The sequence below is a fragment of the Oncorhynchus tshawytscha genome, linkage group LG25 (assembly GCF_018296145.1).
Source record: "Oncorhynchus tshawytscha isolate Ot180627B linkage group LG25, Otsh_v2.0, whole genome shotgun sequence".
In the NCBI taxonomy this organism is placed as follows: domain Eukaryota; kingdom Metazoa; phylum Chordata; class Actinopteri; order Salmoniformes; family Salmonidae; genus Oncorhynchus; species Oncorhynchus tshawytscha.
In genome coordinates, this window is record NC_056453.1 from 34,679,024 (window position 1) to 34,701,123 (window position 22,100).

General features: G+C 40.2%; 3 protein-coding genes across 4 annotated transcripts; 1 reads left to right on the top strand and 2 right to left on the bottom strand.

The window, feature by feature from the left end:
* Window positions 1–688: 688 nt before the first annotated feature.
* Window positions 689–3,341, top strand: LOC112224644 (glutathione S-transferase 3). The gene is made up of 7 exons (XM_024388324.2): window positions 689–824; window positions 1,081–1,184; window positions 1,332–1,383; window positions 1,480–1,612; window positions 1,759–1,900; window positions 2,091–2,216; window positions 2,703–3,341. The coding sequence occupies exons 2-7, from the start codon at window positions 1,098–1,100 to the stop codon at window positions 2,829–2,831; spliced, it is 669 nt and encodes a 222-aa protein (XP_024244092.1). The 5' UTR covers window positions 689–824; window positions 1,081–1,097; the 3' UTR covers window positions 2,832–3,341.
* A 1,940-nt stretch (window positions 3,342–5,281) lies between these two features.
* Window positions 5,282–7,587, bottom strand: LOC112224029 (transmembrane protein 14A). Its single transcript, XM_024387317.2, has 5 exons — window positions 7,384–7,587; window positions 7,127–7,209; window positions 6,011–6,112; window positions 5,816–5,903; window positions 5,282–5,610 (listed from the first exon to the last, which is right to left on the bottom strand). Exons 1-5 carry the CDS (start codon window positions 7,461–7,463, stop codon window positions 5,562–5,564), a joined length of 402 nt encoding a protein of 133 aa, XP_024243085.1. The 5' UTR covers window positions 7,464–7,587; the 3' UTR covers window positions 5,282–5,561.
* A 1,993-nt stretch (window positions 7,588–9,580) lies between these two features.
* LOC112224645 (1-acyl-sn-glycerol-3-phosphate acyltransferase epsilon) lies at window positions 9,581–21,734 on the bottom strand. 2 transcript variants are annotated; one of them, XM_024388326.2, is made up of 8 exons: window positions 21,711–21,734; window positions 19,790–19,859; window positions 19,512–19,627; window positions 17,431–17,520; window positions 16,665–16,755; window positions 14,408–14,569; window positions 12,131–12,254; window positions 9,581–11,604 (listed from the first exon to the last, which is right to left on the bottom strand). In XM_024388326.2, the coding sequence occupies exons 1-8, from the start codon at window positions 21,714–21,716 to the stop codon at window positions 11,379–11,381; spliced, it is 885 nt and encodes a 294-aa protein (XP_024244094.1). In that variant the 5' UTR covers window positions 21,717–21,734; the 3' UTR covers window positions 9,581–11,378. The 2 variants fall into 2 exon arrangements, with proteins under 2 accessions (XP_024244094.1, XP_024244093.1); XM_024388325.2 differs by having other exon boundaries at window positions 20,932–21,712.
* Window positions 21,735–22,100: the final 366 nt, after the last annotated feature.

Genomic DNA, 22,100 nt, shown 5'->3' on the forward strand with positions numbered 1-22,100 from the left:
AAGGCCTTCTGGGGTTGGGTTAACTGCCCAGGAGAAGAACAATAGATTTTTACCTTGTCAGCTCTGGGTTTTGATCCAGCGATTACCGTGACAACTGAAGTTACTGTTTTCAAAGTTCCCAAAAAAATAAAAATAACTTGCTTTTTTTTCAAAAGAAGGCAGACTGCCACGTGCAGTGCCTCATTTGGATGTGTCTGAAGTCTTGGAGCTTGACTTCCCTACGTTTCTCCTACAAATGGGCCTTGAGCTTGTTTGGAGGTTCTAGCAGGGAGTGCAGCTACGCGTATACCAACGATGCTCGTCCGGGAAACTCGTCCTCTTCCACCGAGCGCGGGGCTTCGGGAGGGACGCACATGGAGCGGTGAGGGAGGAAGGGGACACCCGCCTAGCCAGCCAGATCAGCCGAATCAACCCTAGCGATCAATGGGGTGACAGATGTCGCAGCCAGATCGCCCTCACATCCACAGTAGAAGAGTGGCTCGTAGGTTTATATACCAAGAAAGAGTCATACGATTTGCAGTTACGGTTTGTATTATTTTTGTGGGTCGTTTTTTAAAATACTATTGTCTGTTATGACATCTTCTGTAAGAGGGAGTCGGAGAATATGTGATTTGCCTTCTAATATGTTTGTTTCACAATGCATTTGTTATTTTACCCATGATGCCTTGCAGACATGCAAATCTCCAACTCAACTCTCATGTAGGTCATATGACACAGTGCTTGAGGTTCACTTCTTCGTTAGAAGCGTTTCGTAACTTTGTAAATTAACTTATTCGGAGTTCACACACACATAACAGGTGCATACTTGTCTCTCGATATATAAGGTCAGTATTACTTCTTAGACTTATCTAGAAATTATTGGTTGATAATTACACAGACAACCGTATGTTTTGTATGCTTTTGTTTTGCAGCTTTATTTTCTTGTATGTTTCAGTGTTCTAGAGTAGTCTGTTCACAATGTACAGTAATGTATTTGACAGGCATGCATGCACCAAATCTATTGCAATGCATCTAGCGCAACATTGCTGAATTTGCACACACGTGAAAGCGTAATGGAATGTTGTTATTTCTTTCCTACAGTAAACTTCAATTTCACCATGTCTGGAAAAGTGGTGTTGACTTATTTCAATGGGAGGGGGAGAATGGAGTCAATTCGATGGCTTTTAGCAGTTGCTGGAGTTGATGTACGTAGGCTGAGCAAATAAAACACAATTTTACTGTAGGGCGTTTACATAAGTTGAAATAGTGGCTAGACAAACATGTGATGCCCACAGATAGATCACTGAACTTGATGTTCTGTCATAATTAAAATCTAAATTTTATGTCCACAGTTTGAAGAAGTGACTATAACAAAGCGTCAGGAATATGTAAAACTGTTGAGTGGTAAGTTTGGTCACAATGGTAATAGAAATCTGATAACATGCTCATTGTTTTGAAGGGTGTTTAATTGTTTAACCTTCATTTTTTTTTTTTTTAAAGATGGAGCACTCATGTTTGAGCAGGTTCCCTTGGTGGAAATGGATGGAATGAAGCTGGTTCAAACCAAGGCTATCCTGAACTACATAGCAGGGAAATACAATCTCTATGGGAAAGACTTAAAAGAACGAGTCATGTATGTATGACATTTTTTTAATGATTGAATTCTAACATTTATTTACTTGTTTGGTTGTATTGCAGAGACATAAGTGAAGCTGTTTGTATAAAAAATGAGGCAAATCTGCTATGGTTTCAAAGGGTTTGCTTTTCATTTACTTTTAGGATTGACATGTATGCTGAGGGTGTGCAGGACTTGATGCAAATGATGATGGCGTTGCCCTTCATGCAGCCTGACACCAAGGAAACTAAACTGGAGGAGATAGAGAGGAAAGCAACAAGCCGTTACCTCCCTGTGTTCGAGAAGGTACTGTATGATTTGGGCCTTGGCCAGATGGGAAGAGTAGAGCTCACTAAGGGGAGGAAATCTAATCTAAGCTATTATATTAGCATAACAATTGCAACATACCATGTTTGCTAAGGCAACAGAAAAGAAAGTTGGCACGTTTGTACAAGTTGTATTGTATAAAGAGGCTGTGCTTGTGATTTTCTCACAGGCGCTAATTGGCTCCCAGTACCTGGTGGGTTTTCAGTTGAGCTGTGCTGATGTCCAGCTACTTGAAGCCACCTTGATGTTGGAGGAGAAATTTCCAACAATTCTTTCCAAATTCCCTGCTGTTAAGGTAAAGTTGATTACAAATGTATTTTGTTCTTGACAAAATAATCATTAGTCAAATCATCTTGTTTCATTTGAGTCTCATCAAAACATGTTAGAGGTTGACATAACCCCAGTAGCATATGAATATCACATACCAGCTCCACGGCACCACAGATATGTTAGATATCACTATACAATATGACTGGCCATACCGGTTCAAATGTACTGCTACAAAACCCTGGGTGTGTACCAATAATCTCTCCTCTCTCATGAAGTCTACACTCTTTCAGTACTTCCCACAAATCTCAAAGCATTGGATTAGTGGAGGCATATTTCTTTTACCAGTAATTGCCTTTCAAATCAGTGAAGGGGAGAAAAACAAGTGCACACCCTGGGAGGAAGGATGGATGATTAGGACATATTACACAGCAGATTTAAAAGAAGGGTCAAAAGATCCATGGATACTTCAGTTGATTCATTCTTGATTGGGTGTGAATGGTTTTCTTTTCAGGCTTTTCAAGGGAAGATGAAAAGCCTACCAGCCATTCACAAGTTCCTGCAGCCAGGCAGCAAGAGGAAGCCTCAACCAGATGACGTATATGTAAAGACTGTGTGTGAGGTGTTAGACTTCAAGCTCTGATTCTCGTCTAAACATCAAGTAAAATTTACTTTCAAGAGTTGAAGCTAATATAATATATTACCTATACATTGTTCCATATTGTCATTCCAAGTCATAATTTCTTGCAAAATGCTGTGGAGAAATTATGACATAAGCTTATGAATTGTTTAACCCTGGCAATATGAGTGTGGTGTATTGTTTGCAAAATTGTTTTAGAACTAGTTCCCTTTGTGCTTACAAGAAGTTTCCGGCAATACCCAAGAGAGAACCTTGATTTACTTGGGTGAATGCCCAGAAATAGCCTCTGAGAATTTTATCAGGAGCAGGTGTCTTGTTACACATTCTCTTTTGTACCCAAAACTCCTCGTGCTGAGGATGAATCGTGTCTGTGTGAGTTGTGTGTATCCTAGTATAAAAGGTGCCTGGGGTCAGTCCCCTCGTAGAGCTTCTGTCCAACCTGTACTGAGTGTGCAGAGTTTGTTGTAACCTTTCCACTGGCATGACTCTTAATAAAGTTAATTTACTAATTGACTTGAGTCCTTGATGGTAATTTCTATTACAATGTGTAAGGACAATTGTTTAACGAGCACAAGTATTTAATGTTTTCCAATAATGTGCACAAAGAAAAAGGTTGTTGAACAAACAAAATATTTGCTGTAACTAAACCCTCTGTGTCTGTTGTGAGTTTTCCATCATTGATAGAGGATATTTACTGTCATGCAACTGAATATGATTATGTAAAACTACTGAAAGGTTAGTAGTCAAACCTGCAATGCTGTAAAATGTATTTTGTACGAGTAGTAAATGTCATTGTATTTCTGTTCCCATATCCATTGAAGAAATCATAGCCTGTGTGCTTATAACCAGTAGCAAATTTAATTGTTCAACAAAAAGTCCTCCTTTGTTCTTACAATGACTGAGTGAATAGTTATTGTAAGACTGTACTTCATTCAACTTTAACCATTTCCGATGAGACAACATAACTATTCAAGTAAGTACAGTGGCTAGTGAAAGTATTCACCCCCTTGGCATGTTTCCTATTTTGTTGCCTTACAACCTGGAATTCAAATGAATTTTTGGGGGGGTTTGTATCATTTGATTTACACAACATGCCTACCACTTTGAAGATGCACCATTGTTTTTGTGAAACAAAACTTGAGCGTGCATAACTGTTCACCCCCTAAGTCAATACTTTGTAGACACCTTTTGCAGCAATTACAGCTGCAAGTCTCTTGGAGTATGTCTCTATAAGCTTGGCACATCTAGCCACTGGGATTTTTTGCCCATTCTTCAAGGAAAAACTGCTCCAGCTCCTTAACGTTGGATGGGTTCCACTAGTGTACAGCAATCTTTAAGTCATAGCACAGATTCTCAATTGGATTGAGGTCTAGGCTATCCAAGACGTTTAAATGTTTCCCCTTAAACCACTTAAGTGTTGCTTTAGCAGTATGCTTAGGGTCATTGTCCTGCTGGAAGGTGAACCTCCATCCCAGTCTAGTCTCTGGAAGACAAACCGGTTTCCCTCAAGAATTTCCCTGTATTTAGAGCCATCCATCATTCCTTCAATTCTGACCAGTTTCTCCAGTCCCTGCTGATGAAAAACATCCCCACAGCACGATGCTGCCACCACCATGCTTCACTGTGAGGATGAGGTTCTCGGGGTGATGGGAGGTGTTGGGTTTGCACCAGACATAGCGTTTTCCTTGATGGCCAAAAAGCTCCATTTTAGTCTCATCTGACCAGAGTACCTTCTTCCATATGTTTGGGGCGTCTCCCAGATGCCTTTTGGCAAACACCAAATGTGTTTGCTTTTTTTAAGCAATGGCTTTTTTCTGTCCATTCTTCAGTAAAGCCCAACTATGTGGAGTGTACCGCTTAAAGTGGTCCTATGGACAGATACTCCAATCTCCGCTGTGGAGCTTTGCAGCTCCTTCAGGGTTATCTTTGGTCTCTTTGTTGCCTCTCTGATTAATTCCCTCCTTGCCTGGTCTGTGAGTTTTGGTGGGCAGCCCTCTCTTGGCAGGTTTGTCATATTCTTTTATAACTCAACCCTGATCTGGACTTCTCCACAACTTTGTCCCTGACCTGTTTGTAGAGCTCAATGGTCTTCATGGTGCTCCTTGCTTAGTGGTGTTCCAGACTGGGGCCTTTCAGAACATGTTTATATATACTGAGATCATGTGACACTTAGATTGCACACAGGTGGACTTTATTAAACAAATTATGTGACTTCTGAAGGTAATTGGTTGCACCAGATCTTATTTAGGGGCTGCATAGCAAAGGGGTGAATACATATGCATGCACCACTTTTCCGTTTGTATTTTTTAGATTGTATTTTAGTACCTTTTAAAATTTCACTTCATCCAATTTAGATTATTTTATGTATGTCCATTACATAAAATCCAAATAGAAATCTATTTAAATTACAGGTTGTAATGCAACAAAATGGGGAAAGCGCCAAGGGGGATGAATACTTTTGCAAGGCACTGTAACACCCTTTTTACTCAACATTCACATAGCATTTAGTCATTGTGTATGTGCACTCACTGCCCCAGTGCTGCATACTTGAGGAATTACATAAAAGCAGCAATATGATCATAGATTGCAGGATCAAGTTCTTTAAAGAACGTACAAACATTAAGGATGATTACAATAATACATATAGGCAAGCACAAACAATGTGTAAATGCAAATTCATCCCTTGTGATGACATTTTCCATCTTGCTTTAGTTGGTTGTTGTATTGTTCAAATCACATTACAATCACACTCATGAAGAGAAGTCGTAGGACCATCAGCACACTGAGTAAAGAAAACAGATATGATAACTTCATATTGATTGTGCACATTAAATATTTAATTAGAAACATTCCAATACAGGGTCAATTGTAACAGACATTAAAATACCATGAAAATCAGCAAAGAGTTTCATGAACACATTCACCTAACCTCCATATATTTCAAAACCATGCAATAATGGTTATAGTGGACTTTTGATGATTCTCACCTTAGTCCTGCCATGATACCACCTGGAATTATTTTACCAGATTTCTTGAATCTCATTCCCATTACTATTGTCAGCGCTCCTGAGGCAACTGAGAGAAGAAAAAAAAGATGTATGAAATTCTATATCAAGACATGTCAAGACCTAAAATATACACATCCCAACACGTATACATTCCAGCATAGCAGGCATACTAACCGAGGGAGTAGAAAGTCTTGGTTGGGTCATTTGAAATCATGAAGGCCCCATAGGCGGCTATGCTGCCAAACAATAGCCCAGCTATCAGTGACGTGACACTACCTGTAGTAAAAAAATAAATAATATCTGTTACTTGCCATCAGCTTGTTAACAGGGTCGAATCAGTAAGACCAATGAGCTGATTATGATATACTACAGGAACGGGGTCCAAAAACACGTGTGCAGTCGTGAAGAAGGCGCGACAGCGTCTCTTCCCCCTCAGGAGGTTGAAAAAGTTAGTCAAATCCTCAAAAAGTTCTACAGCGGTACCATTGAGAGCATTTTGACTGGCTGCATCACTGCCTAGTATGACAATAGCACCGCCCTCGATCGCATGGCGCTACAGAGGATGGTGCGGACAGCCCACCACATCACTGGGGCAGAGCTCCCTGCCATCCTGGACATCTATATCAGGCAGTGTGGAAGGAAGGCCCTGAAAATCGTTAAAGACTCCAACCCCTCAAGCCAAAGACTATTTTGTCTGCTTCCGTACGGCAAGCGGTACCGGTGCATCAAGTCTGACACCAACAGGCTCTTGAACAGCTTCTATCTCCAAGCAATAAGATTGATAAATAGCTAACAAAGAAGCTACACGTATTATCTTTATTTACCTTTTAGTTTTGCACAGGGCCCTGCACACACACACACACACACTCCATCATCTGCTCACTCACATTATATGCACATACATTTATACTGACTCTATACACACTCACATACAAGCTGCTGCTGTCACTGTTTATCTTGTATCCTGTTGCCTAGTCACCTTAACCCTATACATATCTACCTCCCACCACTCCAGTATCCCTGCACATTGTTAATATGGTATTGGAACTGACCATGTACACAGTATAATTACTTAGTTATTGTGTTCTTCATATTTCTTCTTCTTTCTGGTGTTTTTTCTAGTATTACACTGTTATTGATTATTGCATTGTTGGGTTTTGAGTTTGCAAGAAAGGTATTTCACTGTACTTATGCAAGTGACATTCAAAACTTGAAACTTGAATGAAACTGTGATAATGACAAATGAATGTAGCTTTGTGCATTTTGAACTGCTTGACTAGAAACTCCTACCTTTTTTCTTGTATCCCATGAATCCCCCAAGGACTATGGCTGCAGCGTAGCCAAATCCAAGCCAGTCAATTGCCATTGCAGTGCTGTGGAGCAGGAGTGTGGGTAAAGACCAATTAATCTTAGACTACATAGCTAAATGTTACAAGATACTGTAGCTAGATACAATTATGTAGCGAACGGAAACGGACACTTGACAAACACTGACCACTTGAAATATATGCATATAACTCAGATATGAATATAATGAATTAATTTACCTGGTATTTGCTAATTTAAACGTAAAATAAATGAGTAAAAATGTACGCCTGTTGTCCCAATGGGTTTGTTCGTTTTGCATGCCCCGGTGTCTAGGATGAGTGGAGGTAGTACATCTGCGACCATTCCATTGGTGCTTAGGTTAAATCTTCATCCACCCGGGTACCGGTCCATGCAAAACGAACTCGCCCAGTGGCACTAGGAAGTGTTATGTGAAACTGCGCATGCGCGTACAAATTACGCGCTCACAACTGCATCACTTCCCTTTCAACCTGTCTTCAATAACCCACTAAAAAATATATAAAAAAGAAATGAATTAACAAAAAGAAACCAACAAAGAAAATACCAAACGCTTTTGATTGTCATTCCGTTATTACATAAGTCTCAAAAACACAAATGAACACAAGCATAATTTAATCATTGAACAAGTTTATGGTGTCAGATCAGGTTCAAATGTGGTATAGGGCAAGGTGAGTAGGTCAAAGTACATTAATGACTAAGGCACTTTTTCTGCACTGCATTAACAACTATTAAAGGATATGCATAAGAGCAGCACAATCTTCTAAACTTTCTTAGCAGTGCATTAGATCATTTGAGAGGAATATTTAGGAAATTAACAAATACAAAATAAAATGTATCTCTTCAATCAACAAAGTAACATTTTCATTCTATATTCATAAGATTTTTTGTATCTCTTAAGTGCTGCTGCATTTCAGGAAAGGCATGCACAACTGTTCAAGTAAAGTACAGGATGTCAAAAAAACAAGTCTGTCCATGTACATACACGACACCACCAGAAGTATGTGGACACCTGCTCGTCGAACATCTAATTTCAAATCATGGACATTAATATGGATTTGGACCCCCTTTTGCTGCTATAACAGCCTTCACTCTTCTGGGAAGGCTTTCCACTGCGGGGATTTGCTTCCATTCAGCCACAAGCGTTAGTGAGATCGGGCACTGATGTTGGGCGATAAGGCCTGGCTCTCAGTCAGCATTCCAATTCATCCCAAAGGTGTTCGGTGGTGTTGAGGTCAGGGATCTGTGTTCTTCCACACCGATCTCGACAAACCATTTCTGTATGGACCTCACTTTGTGCACGAGGGCCTTCCCCAAACTGTTCCCACAAAGTTGGAAGCCCAGAATCATCTAGAATGTCATTGTATGCTGTAGCGTTCAGATTTCCCTTCACTGGAACTAAGGGGCCTAGCCTGAACCATGAAAAATAGCCCCAGACCATTATTCCTCCCCCACCAAACGTTATAGTTCTCACTATGAAATTGGGTAGTTAGCGTTCTCCTGGCATCCACCAAACCCAGATTAGTCCTTCGGACTGCCAGATGGTGAAGCGTGATTCATCACACCAGAGAACGCGTTTCCACTACTCCGGAGTCCAGTGGCGGCAAACTTTACTCCACTCCAGCTGACGCTTGGCATTGCGCATGGTGATAGGCTGCTTGGCCATGGAAGCTCCAGACGAAAAGTTATTGTGCTGACGTTGCTTCAAGAGGTAGTTTGGAACTCAGTAGTGAGTGTTGGAACCGAGGACAGAAGATTATTTTACACGCTACAGCACTCGGCGGTCCCGTTCTGTGAGCTTGCGTTGCCTACCACCTCGCGGCTGAGCCGTTGTTGCTCGTAGACATTTCCACTTCACAATAACAGCACTTACAGTTGACCAGAGCAGCTCAAGCAGAGCTGAAATTTGACAAACTGACTTGGTGGAAAGGTGGTGTCCTATGACGGTGCCACGTTGAAAGTCACTGAGCTCTTCAGTATGGGCCAATTCTACTTCCAATGTATGTCTATGGAGATTGGCTGTGTGCTTGATTTTATACACCTGTCAGCAATGGTGTGGCTGAAATAGCCAAATCCACTCATTTTAAGGGGCATCCACATACTTTTGTAGATGTGTATGATAAAACAACTTCAAAGGAAACTGAATTTAAAAGTATACTTGAAACAAACTCCAAAGTGAATAATAAAATACCTTTGGAACAGAGTGGAATAGCAACATCTGTGATTATGAACATTTTATACCATGACATTGGGTAAACATTTTGCACTGTATATGGGTGTGTTTGGTAGCCACAATGTATTTTTTGACCAGTGACATACAAAAGCATTACACATAATAACGGAATAAAAAGACTTGTAGCTTTGAGCCAGAGTATGAAAAAGACAACATGGACAATAAACTCTTACTTGATGAAACACCAAGAGGTACTTTATTTACAAAAGGAAATAACTAAAACATATTACTTTTGTTTCTCAAAATCAAGTCCTTTAAAAACAATATTCAACCACATACTACTGACACCAAAAGCTCATAACTGAAGACAATTACACCAATAAACTATGCTGTGCAAAACAGTTCCAGTGCTGTCCAGTAGATGGAGTCCCAGTGCAGTCCTCTGGGTGGAAGCTGAGGACTAACTCCTCTGGTAGAAGGCACACATTTCTGGGTTCAATTGGCACAATAGTGTCTACCAGAATTGTTTGATTATTTACAATCAGTTTTTTTTAATCAAGTTGACAGAATTAAACAAAATAAATTGAATGAATGAAAGTTTAAACTATTGCCATTCCACATTGTTATTAAAGGAAGGATATGTAAATGAGACCTTGGTATGGCAGGTGTAATTACCATGGGCTAATTTAATCCATATTGGAAGACCACTTTAATTATTCAATAAAATAAGAATACCAACAAGTGACAACAGTTGAAAAAGTTGTTTTCATTATGAAAAATTATGGACATACAGTATATTACTGTTTTTAGAATAGTTTACGCATATTATACAGTTGACTTTGTAAACAAAGGAATATGAATTCTATATTGTGATACACTATAATTGGCCTTCTCAATATATAGCTATCTCTACCTTTTGTGTAATCTGTAACATGGCAAAGGCAGCATATACAAAAATGACTCTGTAACAAGCTCTTTAGGTCAATTAAAAAATACAATATTGGTTCCTCAGGTACAGCTGACCTGATTACAGATACATTCCTCCAACTAAAACACTTGTTTGATACCCCTGCACTTGTATAGAGTTTGGCAACAATTTGTGGAACTTTTGCAAAAACTCAAACGAAGCACATATACAGCAGACACGTTGTAACCGGGCAATAAAAAGGAGAACTTTAAACACATGGCTAAGTAACCATCACTTAGACCTAAACACTCCATCAACCTCAATAATGTATTCATTGGACTTCATTGGAATAAACACTAATCACTCTTTTTTGCAATGAGTACTTTGTAATTAGTACTGAAAATTAAATCTGCTCTCTAATGCTGGGTTCACATGCTCCTCGGAATAAGAAACTCTAAAGTATCTTACTGGAAAGATCAGAGGACGATGCATGTTATCTCCCCTCTCCTATTTCCTACTTGAATGCTCATAAATAACTTTTTGGACATTGTCAACTCAGAGTTATGAACATTCTGAGAGTTTCTCAGTCCCAAGTTGTTAATAATTCCAAGAGCACATGAACACAGCATTTCATCTCAAACAGAGAGCTGAACCCTAACTCTGGTAAACTAATGTTGAAAAGGGATGCTGGACACTGGATATGCAAAAGCACAGAATTTAATTATGTAATAGGCTAAACGGTATAGGGAATAAAATCTGTCTATTCATACTTTATGGCTGAGATAAAAGGGGGAAATTCAAGGAAAGAAATACATATAATATCCCCATTTCTATTTTTCTCACCTTATCTGGTTGCAAGTTGATGCACACAACCATAGAGCAATTAAGCAGCAGCACAAGAAACAAAACTTCTTCTCTATCCATCTCCCTATCTCTCTTCTTACAGCTGTTAGGTAGGCAATGAGCAATCCATTTGGACAGAATTCTAGAAGAACCAAACCTTAACAGCAACAAGTGCTTTGTTTCGAAAAACATACGCCCCCTGCCTGATGGGTGAGTGAAAGGGCAAGGTCTTTCCATAGCCATAGCAGACAGCATTGATGACCACCATGAGCATCCTATGGACTAACATTCACCCAGAGCCATCCCAACAGAGTCCCATACACCCAGGTTCGGACATAGAGTTTCCTGCCAGACTCCGTCAACAGCATTGGCAGTGTTAGCCCGCCCAAAAACAGCAGCGATGGCAACGTCTTCGTAATGCTCAGATGGGACCTTTGACCTTCTCCAGGGAATCTGCCTTTTTTGTCTGGATCCTCAGACTCATAGAAAGTAGTCAACATCCTGTGGCGAAAAAAAAAGAGAAGGATCCCTTTAGAGTTAAAGCATATCCCCAGCTCATGTCTAATCAGCCAATCATGACAATTTATAACTGTGATTGTTAGTAAGTTGTAGGGTTGCAAAATTCCAGTAACCTTACCCAAAATTCCCAGGTTTTCCAGTAATTCTGGTGGAAAGATTCCCGTAATTAAGTGAGAATAACCACGAAATCCGGAATTCTCCAACCAGGATTTCTGTAAAACCCGGCATTTTACTGGAATTATGCAACCCTAGTCAGTGCACACTTCATGTGCAGCGGGGGCATCAACACATTATTAAATTAGTTATCAAAGCAGACTAGCTCCAGCATCCTTAAACCTGATATTGCAGTCCACCATTTGAGTAGTTGAAGTGCTGCCGGCATTTCAGATTAATTTCAGATACATTTTCTTAACATGAACTCAACCTTGGCCTAAATGTGGAATTGGTGCATCGGTCTGTGTCGTAATGTCAGACAGGGTTAGAAAGAGGGTGGTAAGAGGACACTCACTGGTCCTTGATCTCAAATCGCTCGTGCAGCCACCTGCGGAAAAACACAGACTCCGGAGGAATTTCCTTCACGTCCACACGTTCAAAGTGGATGTGAACTTTGGGACATTCCTTACACAGGAATTCTGTCAAACAGAGAAAACATGAATGAGAGAGAAAACATGAATGAGAGACAAAACAACATCAGGAAGACCATAGCAGCCAAAGACCACGTAGCAATCAAATTGTGTTTGTGAATGAGGCACTACGTAGGTCCAGATACAGTATCTTATGGGATCTGAACTTCCGTCCTCTTAACTCCAAAAACAGGAATTAAGTGACTACAGCTTCCACAGAGGTGTGTTTACAAAACACTGTACAATCTGAGCAGGATTTGAATGACCAGCTTTAAAACTATAGTTTCATCAAAAGCCCTGCCTGCTCTGTTTTTCTTACAGGCCCTCAGATTAGCCTATAGGCCTATTCTTACTCATAGTACCCATTTGGCATTTTCATATGACTCATCCAATCAGCCAGATCTACAAGGGTAAAGCAGTGATTAAAATCATTACCCTCACACTACACTCGTGAGGGCAATTTGTAGAAATGGAGAAACAGCTGGATAGTTTGCCAAAAGCCTCCTGAGATATAAGAAAGCCCAAAGACTGCATGTCACGTCACTTGAGCCTCCCCAGAGGGAGAGCACTTATGACAGAAGTCAGCCTTTCCTGTGACCCATTGGAAAACATCCATTACATGGTTGATTTACACTAACTCCTGCCTTGTAAAGAAGGCCAAGATGGCACAGTGATTCTAAAGCGTAGAGCTATTATCTCATGATCGACAAACGCATTACACACCAGCTCTGATTCATACGTCAAATTTCTCGAGAATTGATTTGACAAGAATTAATGCTCGGATGGTCTTCAATTCCTTGAGCCATTTTGTTCAAAAGTCGTGGCGTCATCTGATAAATAGTAGAGGTCCTAACCGCAGGTGACAGTTTAAAATCACCATATCAAACATCACTGACATGTTCTGATGTCATGATAATTCCATCAATGCAAGAGGGGTATTAGTCTTGAGGACTGGCAGCATTTTAAATCCTGCCACATGAAGGTTAAAAGCCAAGATAAGAGAAAAGTGGAATCCCTGCGCATGTTGTATATAACAAAACAATAACTCTGGTCAGACAGCTTAGCTGAAAGCTTCCATGGAAACATTGACGTTAAAAGTAAGCAAACAGCTGAATCTGGGGCCGTGCATCGAAACATTCCCATGGAATAATTTCAACCAAACCCCCATAACCACTGCATCAGTCATTCAATGGATATTACATTTTATTTCAGTTAATATCAACGTGGGTTCACATGATACCTAGGTCGAAAATATGCAGGTTAAGACAAGGGACTGATCAATGAGGAGCATTTGAAAAGAAACGCATTCATTGGACCAGCGCTGTTGCGGATATATTGAAAACGTGACCAGCATTGGCTGTAGATAATTTGAAAAACATTTAAATGAAGAGAGAGTAAAACAGGTATGCTATCTCTTTGCTGAAATTCACTAAGACTGTGTTTATTTTCCACTTCGATGGCAAACTTTGTAGTGCAAGCATTCACCTCATTTTTGCTCTAAGACTGGTCCAATGAATTTGTTTATTTTCAAACGCTTCTGCATGGAATTATAACATTGTCTTAACCTTTTATTTCAACCTAGCTTGAAACCAGGAATAGCCTGGACACCAGCCAATCAGAGCAAATGCTTGTGTGTTTTATCAATAAGGGTGAAAGATTATGGGTGACAATATTTGATTTCCAAATTATTTTAATACCCATTGAGTTTGGTTGTAAAAAGGTTAACCGTTTCAATGCGGAAAACATTCCTGGTTTCAGTTCAAACACGGTCCAATCATTTCTTCCCTCAATACAGTCATCTCAATAACATGTGAAATACTGGGAAATTAACAGGAGGTGTACTTTGACAAACATGCTTTTCTATTCTTCCCATGCTGTTTACTACCAGTACATCACTGTTTATTCCTGAAAGCAACAGGATGTTTTCACACCAAAGCTTTTCAAAAACACTTTGGGAACACAGAGGAATCAAAAACACCACAACATAACACGCACTGTTTACAGGAAGCCAACTTATTTTCTGTTTCAATTAGGAGAACAATGTTATACTGATAATGAACTGAGTAACTCCAGTTGCGTGTGGGAATAAAGAGGATTATTGCATGCATCAAAATCCCCCCTTAATACCTGAAAGAAGTGAATTATCTGGAACAACCTCATACCTGGCATTGATGGGGCAGGATGTCTTTCACTGCTTGTGCCCAGTGTTCCCTCATACACCACAGTGACATCATACACAGCATCCAGGTGGTCCCTCATGGTTTCTATGGCAACGTGCGAGGCTTTCATTCTTGGGGTCAGAACGTGGTCCAAGACAGCCAGTCCTGAAGGAAATTAATAGGAGAGCATTTGTTCATTTTTTTACATTTACATCTTATCCAAAGACACTTAGAGGAGCAATTAGGGTTCAGTGCCTTGCTCAAGGGCACAGACAGATTTTTCACCTAGTCAGCTCGGGATTTAAACCAGGTACCTTTCAGTTACTGGAGTTTGGTTGCAATGCTCTTAACCACTAGGCTACCTGCCGCTGTTAAATCTCTTGGTTGTGCCAAGTGACATGCAATGTTAATTATAGCAAGTTTCCAATAGCAGTGCTAAACAAGACACTGTTTCTAGTACCAGCATTTCACTTGGATCTTTCAATGAATGCCAAGAAAAAGTATAGTGTCTGGGGAATAAAGACCTCCATTCAAATGATCAGGTCACATAACCTTGACTTGTTCACATAACTGAATGGTAGACAACAGTGGGCAAATTGAATTAGCAACGGTCAAACTATCTCATAATGACGTCTTCCAAATGTCACCGGGTTGTTGTAATCGCTGATCAGAAAGATTGTTGGCTGCATTTGAGACCAGCAATTATCTACAACCATATATACACACAATTAATAGGTAATTTAACAGGCCTGTTATTCTCCCCTGATTTAATCTTGATTGTACTCTGTCCAAAGTCCACAGGTTTTTCTTTGGGACCAACTACTACTGCATAACAAATGTGTTGTCCCATCCTGTTGTTGGTAGAATATACGTGGCACCATCACTAGGCGGCTTCCACCCGGTTATGTAACCCTGCACCTTAGAGGCTGCTGCCCTATCTACATAGACTTGAAATCACTGGCCACTTTAATAATGTTTACATATTTTGCGTAACTCATCTCATATATACACTGTATTCTTTTCTACTGTATTTTAGTCTATGCCACTCCGACATTGTTCATCCTAATATTTATATATTCCTTAATTCCATTCTTTTACTTTTAAGGTTGTGTACATTGTTGTGAATTGTTAGATATTACTGCACTGTTGGTGCTAGAAACACAAGCATTTCACTACACCCGCAATAACATCTGCTAAACATGTATATGACCAATAAAATTTGAATTGATTCTCTTTTCTCTACTATACCCCCCACCTTACGGCGAGCAGATCATATAGTCATGTGCCAAGCCCAAATCCCTAGAGCGGTTTACTAGGACTTAGAGGGGCAGGTGATATTTCACATTTTGATTTCAGTGACAGATTTTTCAAGTTAAATCTGTAGCTACGCACGCAAAGGACTGCAGTTTATCAAGTACCACACTGTGTATATGTTACGCTCCATAACATGGTAATATAGCTGTGAGGGCCAAAGCAATTCATTGGGAAATCTGATGGACAAATGTTATAAGTTCAGACAAGGAACTATTCATTTTTATTAATATAATGAATATTCCACTTTAAATTTAAAAAAAATAAGTATCTTATAGTAAACTATAAGTCTGCTGCCAAACTAATAAATCCTACTTTATTAAACAAAGTGTCTGCCACCAAACCAATACATGCTACTTTATTAAACAAAATGTCTGCTACCAAACTAACATATTCTAATTATTAAACAAAATGTCATATGCACCAGCTTTTAAACCATTAAAATGTGCCCTTGCGAATTAGGTCTAGCAACATTATAAATCACTTATCAGCCAGCAGTAAAATACTTTTGTAATCACAAGTTAATCTTTTGCCCAATTTTTAAGCTACAGCCTCTGGGATATTTCATTAAAGCAGATCACTGGTTGGAGCTGCCAAGCTCTTGGCGCTGTACCAGCAATCCACTGACGATGAGAAAAATATAAACCAGCCAGGCGGCTTTTCATTTTGTCTAAGCTTCCACTCTAATGCAGTCAACAAATATTTGGGTCTTGACATTTTTACATAGATGGCAAAAAGTTAGTTGTGGGTAGAATGTATCTGCTGTTAAAGTACATGGATTTTGCTTTCATGCTGCGAATTGTATTAAAAACCTTTGTAGAAGCTGAAGTACCTGTTGCAATGCATTAACATACATACCCCTCATTCATTCTTCATCCCCAAAGCTTTGCTATTAGTCATGCAAGACTACGCTCGCTCTAAATCAATAATACTACATTTGAAAGAGTACCTTCTTTAGCGGAAAAAGCCTGACTGTCGCTGATCATCTTCTTGAGTTCAGGATTGTATCGGGTTCCTTCTGGGAAGATGACAAGATACATCTGCACAGAAAACAAAACAAACAGGGATGGAGTTAGGATAAGAAGTCTTACAGGGCAGATCAGCACATCATTGCTCTTAAGATTAGTATACAAGTACAGTTTTACAACAAGTTTACTAGACATCAAGGTACTGACTGGTACTCATTTCATACATCCCCGTCTACACTCTACATACCCATGGCTACACATCTGAAAACTCTGCAACTTGGGTGTCATGTAGACTAGACAAAAGCATGCCAAAACGCTAGCCCAGAGACCAAACAACAAGCTGTGGATCTTAGTGTCCTGGGAAAAAGTTATTTGGCAACAGCTGTCCTTCCTGATATAGACTAGAGACAGAAACATTTAGAAGGGACATGTCAGTGACCAAAAAGGCCATTATAAATATTTCAGTTGGTTTCATGTATTTTGTATCTTTTAGAATACCAATGCTCTTTAAAAAAAATGACAATTTGGATAATGTAAGAGCATGAACTGACAGCCCATCAATAGAATCCATTTGAATGAAGTGACAGTATTAAACATTCGTTTTGTTGGCAGCCATGTAAAAAGTTATAGGCTGCAATGCAAAAAAAACATGCAAATATAATTATTATTATATATATATTTTTTTAATGGTTTTTGGAAGGAAATAACATTCACAGACAGTTGTCAGTGTGCTCCATAAATACTTACTGGTGTTCCCAACACTGTCTGTGAAGAGAGCTTCTTTTTCATTGCCTTCTCGTCAAACTTTGCACTTCGCTTCACGTAAACACCTCCATGCTAAAAAAAAAGAAACAGAAAAAATGCACACAAAACAGGCTTAAATGAATCATATCAATAAGCACAACACACATAACATATCTTTGACAGTGCAAAAATCTTTCAGATTTTTTGTGACCAAAGTGTGATAATTTGTTGTTGTTCTTGGGGGGGGGTCGTTACAAGTATAGTATTTAAATGAATTTGATTTATTTCACCTTTATTTAACCAGGTAGGCAAGTTGAGAACAAGTTCTCATTTACAATTACGACCTGGCCAAGATAAAGCAAAGCAGTTCGACACATACAACAACACACATGGGAGTAAAACAAACAGGAATTGGCTTTTGGGGTGACCAGAGAGATATACCTGCTGGAGCGCGTACTACAGATGGGTGCTGCTAGGGTGACCAGCGAGCTGAGATAAGGGGGAACTTTACCTAGCAGAGTCTTGTAGATGACCTGGAGCCAGTGGGTTTGGCGACGAGTATGAAGCGAGGGCCAGCCAACGAGAGTGTACAGGTCGCAGTGGTGGGTAGTGTATGGGACTTTGTTTGCAAAATGCATGGCACTGTGATAGACTGCATCCAATTTATTGAGTAGGGTATTGGAAGTTATTTTGTAAATGACATCGCCGAAGTCGGGGATCGGTAGGATGGTCAGTTTTACGAGGGAATGTTTGGCAGCACGAGTGAAGGATGCTTTGTTTGCAGAAGGAGGCCACAGAAGGAGAGTTGTATGGCATTGACGCTCGTCTGGAGGGTTGTTAACACAGTGTCCAAAGAATGGCCAGAAGTATACAGAATGGTGTCAGAGAAGAGAGTCGGCCCAAGAATTGAACCTTGTGGCACCCCCATGGAGACTGCCAGAGGCCCGGTCAACAGGCCCTCCGATTTGACACACTGAACTCTATCAGAGAAGTAGTTGGTGAACCAGGTGAGGCAATCATTTGAGAAACCAAGACTATCGAGTCTGCCGATGAGGATGTGGTGATTGACAGAGTGGAAAGCCTTGGCCAGGTCAATGAATAAAGCTGCACAGTATTGTTTCTTATCGATGGCGGTTAAGATATCGTTTAGGACCTTGAGCGTGGCTCAGGTGCACCCATGACCAGCTCTGAAACCAGATTGGATAGCAGAGAAGGTGCGGTGGGATTCAAAATAGTCAGTAATCTGTTTGTTGACTTGGCTTTCAAAGACCTTAGAAAGTCAGGGTAGGATAGATATAAGTCTGTAGCAGTTTGGGTCAAGAGTGTCTCCCCCTTCGAAAAGAGGGGGATGACCGCAGCTGCTTTCCAATCTTTGGGAATCTCAGAAGACACGAAAGAGAGGTTGAACAGGCTAGTAATAGGGGTTGCAACAATTTCGGCAGATAATTTTAGAAAGGGTCCAGATTGTATAGCCCGGCTGATTTGTAGGGGTCCAGATTTTACAGCTCTTTCAGAACATCAGCTGACTGGATTTGGGAGAAAGAGAAATGGGAAAGGCATGGGCGAGTTGCTGTTTGGGGGGGGTGCAGTGCTGTTGACCGGGGTAGGGGTAGCCAGGTGGAAAAAAGGTTATCGAAACTCCCAATTATAGTGGATTTATCGGTGGTGACAGAGTTTCCTATCCTCCGTACAATGGGCAGCTGGGAGGAGGTGTTCTTATTCTCCATGGACTTTACAGTGTCCCAGAACATTTTTGAGTTTGTGTTGCAGGAAGCAAATTTCTGCTTGAAAAAGCTGGCCTTGGCTTTTCTAACTGCCTGTGTATATTGGTTTCTAACCTCCCTGAAAAGTTGCATATCACGGGGGCTGTTCGATGAATCTAATTTCATATTCAGTTAATTTATTTTTCATTCATTATTTCACACACACACACACACACACACACACACAGGGGGCTGCCACTCAGATGAAGAAAAAAAAAAACTTAAAAAAGGTACATAACTAAAGTATTCATAAGAAGTAATAAATTCAGTACGTATAGAAAAAAGACACAAAGGCCTACATATTTTACATAAATATATTACCTGAGAGAAATACCATCCGTACAATGGGAGCCACTTCAGACCATCTTTCAGGACATATCTCACATGGCCAAGTGCTTTCTGCCTAATGGCTAACATGTCAGCAATGATCCAGTCCGCTGTATGACAAGACAATGGAAAATAAGGGTTTTAGTCCAACTGCGGTGCAAACCGCAGCATTCTGATGAAATCCTCCAATTTCACCACATCATATGCCACTTTTATCTCAAAATGAAGAGAGATGAGTTAGTAAAACATCTTGTTGAATAGGAAAAGCTCACCTGTGCATTGATGGTTGGAAAGGTAGACCACATTCTCTTTATTCTTTGGTATGTCTCCATAAATAACAATCTAAAGGAGGAAGAATGAGCACTATTTTAGGCCTAAAAGACACCTTAATGGCATAATGAGGAACATCAGAAACAAAATGGAAGAAATTTGGGTGGTTGCCAAACTGATATAATTTGTGCCAACCTTTGTAATTAGACTTTCACCCAGGATTTTGTTGTGGAAAATCCACTTGGCGCTGAGAAATCCAATGGCACACCAGCCATGTCTCAGTTTTTTTGTTCATAAACTGTTCTCATCATCTTAATAGCCTTATACAAGCTGTTAATAATGAATCAAGGGGGTGTCTAAAAACTTTGTCACCTGTTCAAACACCTGAGGCATTGCTGTGCTTCATAAGATACAAACATGTTAACAGTACAGGACTCCAGGGCTTCAATGGGTCTACTGGTATTCCTACTGTAGGCATATGTGCAATTATATCATTTTGAGAGCCATATTCAAGAACACCCACAATAAATCACCACCAGACTAGGCTCAAATAGAAAACACCAAGATGAACGACAAAAGGGTGGCTGTGAAGTTACCTATTTGACTGATCAGACAAACACTGATAAACCGAGTGGCGCAGTGGTCTAAGGCACCGCATCTCAGTGCTAGAGGCATCACTACATCTGGTCCGATTCCAGGCTGTATCACAACCGGCTGTGATTGGGAGTCCCATAGGGTGGTACACAATTGGCCCAGCGTCATCCTGGTTAGGCCGGAGTAGGCCGACATTGTAAATAAGAATTGGTTCTTAACTGACTTGCCCAGTTAAACTAAATAAAAATATTTTAAAAACAGATGAAAAAAAACAGCATATCACAGGTAAAACTGGATGCCTTATGCAATGTTCCAGACTCCTATAGGCCTAATATATGCATACAGACCACATTCATTTCTCAGCTTTAAATTAGCCATTATTTTGAGCTCTAGTACTGGCCAAGTAGCCCGGCACTAATGACAACCACACTCTTACTACATACCATTAGACCTAATACTATCTTTCTCTGGTGACATGTCACCATACAAGATACTTCACAAGCTGTAAGTCAGTGTATCCTTAAACTAAGTGAAATGTATGCCTACTCACCTCCACCCCGGTATAGTTTTCAAAGAAAAAGAGGACGAGGCTCTGGTAGATGTTATAGAGGTGGTCGTCCATCCTGCGGAATATTCTTGATGGTAGGAATGCCGAAATCAAGCGACAAGCACCCCATGACAGTATATAAGCCGGTGCTGTGCCTATCATAACCGCTGCAGGAAACCAGTACCGCAACGAGTACGTGTGCACAACAAGGGAGAGCAGCATTCTGTACTGCGTAATAGGTTGTTCAAGTAGCGATAACTAACGTTACAAGATATCGGGTATCTTAATACCAGACAGCACTTTCACTTCTTCTCTGTTGACCGTTATTTGTACACTGTCAAAGCAAGAGATAGCCAACGCGGTTAGCGGAAGCTTGACAGCCACCCCAAATTATCGCAGTGAGAAGTTGCAAATGTAGAAAAAAAGCATAACGTTATAGTAATACCACATGTCAATGTTATGCATATCGCAAAAGTTCAACGTAACAACAACTAGCAAACGACCTCGAATCTCCAATAGCCACCTAACTTTACCTAGCTAAACGGCTAACGGTAGCTTACGCCGCGGCTAGCTACAAGCTTTCGCTAAACACTGCTCAACGGGTCCACGAACCAAAATATTAAACGCTGTCTTACAAAATAACGGTTTAAACTACATTGGTAAATCACAACATGCTCAGAATCTAAGTTCTCCTTGGCCCACAGTTAAGTTAACTTCGATTCAAAAACTGCCTCTACCATGGACTCCATGGTGTAATGGGGCGGAACTCGTAAGCCACTTACCAACATCTTGCAAGCTGATTGGTTTAAAGAAGAGTTCTGAAGTGGTGGTTGCTAAGAGTGGACAGTTGCTAACTTGCTGGTGTCAGTCTGAGGTATTAAACAGCAGTGCCAGGTGCTCGCTGCAGTAAAGCAAGGTCTGCTTAAAATGCTCTGAGTTTGCAAGCTATTTTTGTAGTAGTGTGTGTCTGATATGTGATCTGCAGTATATCTTGAAGGTAAATGACTGAGTGAATGTCAAATGGATGAAAGCACTAGTCTGGTCCCTGTATCAGTTTGTTGTTTAAATAACCATCTTTGATGCACAGCAAACTCCAAGTACAACCTCATATTACTGGGATTTCCATACCAAGAAATATGGAAGTTGCTTTAGGTGTGAGATACAATCTAAAG